This window comes from Olea europaea, chromosome 14 (genome assembly GCF_002742605.1).
Source record: "Olea europaea var. sylvestris chromosome 14, O_europaea_v1, whole genome shotgun sequence".
NCBI lineage: Eukaryota > Viridiplantae > Streptophyta > Magnoliopsida > Lamiales > Oleaceae > Olea > Olea europaea.
Genome location: NC_036250.1, coordinates 5697710 through 5702668, shown reverse-complemented (window position 1 = coordinate 5702668; position 4959 = coordinate 5697710). Strand labels below are relative to the sequence as shown.

The following is a 4959-nucleotide window of genomic DNA, read 5'->3' as shown; positions in this document are numbered from 1 at the left end:
AATGACGTACGTAGCAGAACCAGCCATAGAATATATAAATCTATACCTAACTATTTCTTCCTAGTTTTATGCGACAAACAAGCTGATAACAAGGGAAAAGGCATTATCAAGTTCAAAATCAACAAGAAATCCAATTGAAAAAACGAGCCCAAATTACAAAAACTTATAAAGAATTTGTTTTCCAACACAAAACATGCAAACTGCACTTATCCAAATGCTGCACAAATACCATGACCATTCCAAAAGCACACACAGAAAAGGGTTATCGATAACATAAACAGCATTAACAATTAACCATAAAGCAAAATCATAATTGAAATTCGAACAAAATTAAACATCCCGAGTGTATTTGTAGGGCACATAACAAATGGACATTTACTAGGAACTAGAATAGAATTAAAATAAAATTCTCTTAAGACATGTTTGGTAGTTGTTACAACAATATTTTCTACTTTTTTTTCTTATTTACCAAACATGATGTTAATACCTAAGTTCCTTTTAAGAGAGTACATAGTAATAGTAGTAACACTATACTACCACTTCTCAAGGTCTTGGTGGTGGGAAGAATTGCGTACCCGCCATGAAAGAGTTAAGAGGAGTAGGGTACATTGAAGGATCAAGCATTGTCACACCCTGGTGGCTAGTAGTGGCTGCTGCGGCGGTGATAAGATCAAGTGGCTGTTGGGATTCGCCACAGCCGGAGGAGCTCTCCCCCGGATAGCGGCTTTCAGCGCCCTGATCGTAGAGAATTCCTTTGAAAACATGGCCTCCAATATTGACAGCCGTCTGGTAGGCATACTGCTCCTCAGCATCATCCATTGCACTCACTCTTACGCAGCGAAAAACAGCGGAAGAATTCACTTCTGCTGGAAAGTTCCCCAACTCAAACCCTAATCAAGAACCAATAAAACAAAAACAAACCATATGGATTCATGTGTTTGTCTCCTAAAAGGAAAACAAAAAATCTTGAAGAAGAAAGTATTTTCACAAATTCTTGCGTCAGTTTTACTCTTTAACAGTAGAAGAAAGAAAAGGCAGGTAGTTGGTGGTGTGGCCATATAGAAATTAGACTTCTTTCATCTCACGCAAATGATGTGTGTATGTATGGATCATATGCTTCATTTGTTCTTTCAACTATTTATCTATTTGAGAATTCGAAGTTGAAAACAAGAAACCCATCAAATCGATGTTGTTCATTTTTCAAATCCCATTTTGTTTGTATTGAAAACTACAACATTACCTGACGTGTTGGTGGGTAAACGAGTAGTAGTGCAGGCAAGAGAAGAAGAACCACCACCATCACCACCAGGAATCTCTCTTTGCCTCTTCGGAATTTCCCCTCTCAGTGTCAACTGGTTTTGATCTTGCACTTGTTGCTGTTGCTTCTCGCGCCTTTTAGAAGCCGGAACCCAGGTGCTCTTGACGTGGGTATGGCACTGAAATCCTCGGCTTTTGCAGCAAGTTCGGCATCTAATATGTGGGCAATCTTTCTTAGCTTGATTCCCACAATCTTGGCAATTCATGCCCTCACCCCCGCCTCTTCCTTGCCTCATCATGACCCTAAACCCTGCTGCTGCCCCTGCTGATCTATAACTATAGTTCGAAGAATCATCACCTGATATATTATTACTCCTACTACTGGGTCCAACCGAGAAATCCACATCCAGATGATTTTGTAGCTTTTGTTGATGCAACTGATAGTACTGTTGCCATATCTCAAAACCCTTGCTATAGATCTCTTCGTTCTTGAACAGAAAAAGGCTATTGTTATTATCTTGAATGTGTTCTTGTTCTTGATTCTTACCACCTAGTGAGAAAAACCCAGACATTTTCCACCCCTAGAAGCTATATCCAATTTCAATTTTAAGACAAAATCCATAGCCAAAAAGCCTCAGCCTAGCCAGTGTGCGTATGTATTAGATAGAGAGAGAGAGAGAGAGAGACAAAATTGCAATCTTGAATATACTACATACTACCTAGTATAGACGTATATGTGAATGTATTTGAGTGTGCGAGTGTTTTGTGCTGCTAACTCTGCTCACTGACACACTCTCACTGTGTGATTTTTTGGGGGTTTCGTTCTCTTTTATTAGCTGCTTTTCAGGACAAAATTTAGGAATTTTTTAGGACATGGAATGGAATGGAAAGATAAATTCGTTGGTTCTCACTCTCTCTCTTGAATTAAATTTCGTCTTTTTTTTTTCTTTGATGCATTAAAGTCACAGCCCTGCAAACGCCGCCATCAGCCACTGCAACTACCCCTCTGCAACCTCAATTTAAGACATCCCACAGATTATTTTCCCTCTGCACCCGCCCCTTCTCTCTCTCTTTCTCTCTCTTTCTGTGAGTGAGACTGGTTTTTAAGCACAAAATCAGAAAATCTTGCCAATTCTTCTACTTTTGTCTTGCAGTTTGCAATAAAAACCTCATCAAGAAAAGACTGAACCAGTCCTTGAGTAATGATCAACGGTCTACTTTCATCCACGTGGTAACTCATCAGCTTTTGCTTATTAGTCCTTGCACCAGAAAACGCGCTCTACTATTTTTTTTTATTTTTTTAATAATTCTATTTGTACACTCAAAAGTTTTATTCTCTCTCACATGTACGTGGGATCCGTATGAATAAAAATATTCCAAAATTTGGTCTCCACCCCTTAATAGTGAGTAGTTGGTAAAAGATTAAGCATAAAAATCGGTATACACAGCATGATCTTTTTTTTTCTTTTTTTCCTTGAGCAAGTTCGGATATTTAACTAAGGGGCTGTTTGGGCCCGATTTTTTCACCCAAAAAATTGATTTTTTAACCGTTATTTTACTATTTCAGTCGTCATATTTGACTTCTTCTCTCACAGCTGGAGCCCACTTTTTTCCTAATGGTCAAAAAATCAATTTTCAAAATCACTCCCAAACAGACTCTAAATATTCAATTAATTTTGCAAAAGATTTATAGCAATTAACCAAGTGAGGAAAACTTTCAGTACCAATTATGATGGTTGTCATGAAATGTAAATGTCACGGTCCTTGAATTTAGTCACATAATTATTTTCCTCTCTCTTAGAAAAGTAATAAATATTATGAGATTTATTTAAATAAACGTGTCTACATCTTCAATTCATTTGACGAATAAATCCTTTTATTGAAAATTTTACATGTATATAATTATTACATATAATATTGTTCATAATGTGATGTGACAATCACTCGATTATTGATGTAAAAGTGTGAGATTTGAATGAAAGGTTGGATCCAGTGTCCTATATAATTATGGACAATATTATGTAGACAATTATGTATATGTAACATTTTCCTTATTTATTCTCGCAAATAAAATTAACCACAACGCACATCTTGAAGCACTCATTACATATTCATACGAGATCAAAGTATGCTCATCTTCAAGTACTCTTACTACTTGGGTTGGTTTTAATGGCTTACTTTTGGCTAAATTCCAGTACTTAAGTGTATGATTCTATCTAAATCTCTCTCTAATCATATTAATTTTGACATAGTATTTTCATTAAAATTTTCTTTTAAATATTTTGAGAGAATCAATGGTGCATGTATGTGTGAGAGGGCGGGGGGCGGGGGTCAACCCCTATGCCTATTGAACTTTACAAGTGATGTAATGTTTCCTTAATACGAAGAGTATGTATATTCAGCCACAAGAATCCGTACATACCATTTGATATATCAATGTCGGATTAATAATTCAAATGGTCATTGAACTTTTGCAAAATAATTTCAAAAATTTAAAAATCATTCAAGTAATCATTGAACTTTAAAAAAGTTTATATAGAATTACTGAACTTTAAAAATAATTTCATTCATCATTAAACTATACCAAAAAAAAAAAAATTAGCAAGGTGATTCCTTGGGAAATTTTTTACAAAATTCAATAATAACTTGTATAATTTTTAAAATTTAGTGATCTTGTTAAAAACATTTTGCAAATTTCAGTGAACATTTTGGTTATTAACTTTATTGATGTCGTAAACACTAGCTTGCCCCAAAAGGTATATTATATAGGTAAAAATTGCATTGCTGTATTCATGCAATAATATAATATTAATAACAAGTGAAATACTAGAGCTAATTATAATCAATATTAAAGGGGGTCCTCAATTGTTATTATTCTTCTAAATTTAGGTATCCTCAATTCGATTTTATTGGATTTTAAAGAAATTTATTAAAATATAGATCTACTCAATTGAAATCTTAATGAAATTCGATGAAATCCTTTAAAATTTAGATATTCTCAATAATTAGTGGATTTATAAATATTTTATTAATAGAGGAATTTTTCAAGATTTTGATGGATTTCAAGTTTTAAAATACGAATAACTAACATTTTGAAATTTCACCATATTTGATGAGATTATTATGAAATTTGTGGAAATCTATTCAAATTCATGAAATTTATTAGAATTTATAGTCTTTTAAAATTTATCAAAATCTTAATTGAAAACACTCCCATTTATCTTAATCAAACCGTTCTTGAGTGCAAGAAAGAGCTTTCATGTTTTGAACATCTTAGGAGTCATAACAAAATCTTCAATATTTATTTCAATTAGGCAACTCTTGGTTGGGGATGCTGAAGCAACGACAATGCGGGATGGATTGACTTTGGCTAGGGATCATGGCCCCAGATTGCTGTAACCGAGTGCAATTCATTGAGAGCTTTGAACAACCTCAAAAGTGTGCTCCTAAAGTTCCAATTATATTTCTATGTTACGTGTTATAGATCGTGACTCTCACAACTTTATTTCTGACCAGAAAAATAAAGCTGTTCACAATCATGCTGTTTTGATTCAATAACATCGATTTTGGGTGTTTAAAAAAAATGAAAAAATGAAAAAAAGATGATAATAATTATAATTTGATGATTTTTAAAGTAGTTAACTGATTGTTTTTAAAATTCAAATCATCACATTCACGGGAATGAATTAAATTGATGAAGTA

The 4959-nt window shown here is 34.0% G+C and overlaps 1 protein-coding gene across 1 annotated transcript; it reads right to left on the bottom strand.

Moving 5' to 3' along the window:
• Window positions 1-283: 283 nt before the first annotated feature.
• LOC111408914 (protein SHI RELATED SEQUENCE 1-like) lies at window positions 284-2413 on the bottom strand. The gene is made up of 2 exons (XM_023038760.1): window positions 1241-2413; window positions 284-890 (listed from the first exon to the last, which is right to left on the bottom strand). Exons 1-2 carry the CDS (start codon window positions 1827-1829, stop codon window positions 544-546), a joined length of 936 nt encoding a protein of 311 aa, XP_022894528.1. The 5' UTR covers window positions 1830-2413; the 3' UTR covers window positions 284-543.
• Window positions 2414-4959: the final 2546 nt, after the last annotated feature.

Excerpts from the sequence above, each read along its gene's own strand:
- LOC111408914 (XM_023038760.1), bottom strand. The coding sequence starts at position 1,829 with ATGTCTGGGTTTTTCTCACTAGGTGGTAAGAATCAAGAACAAGAACAC. Across the intron at positions 891-1,240 it reads TTTACCCACCAACACGTCAG|GGTTTGAGTTGGGGAACTTT; the intron begins GTAATGTTGTAG and ends GTTCTTGATTAG.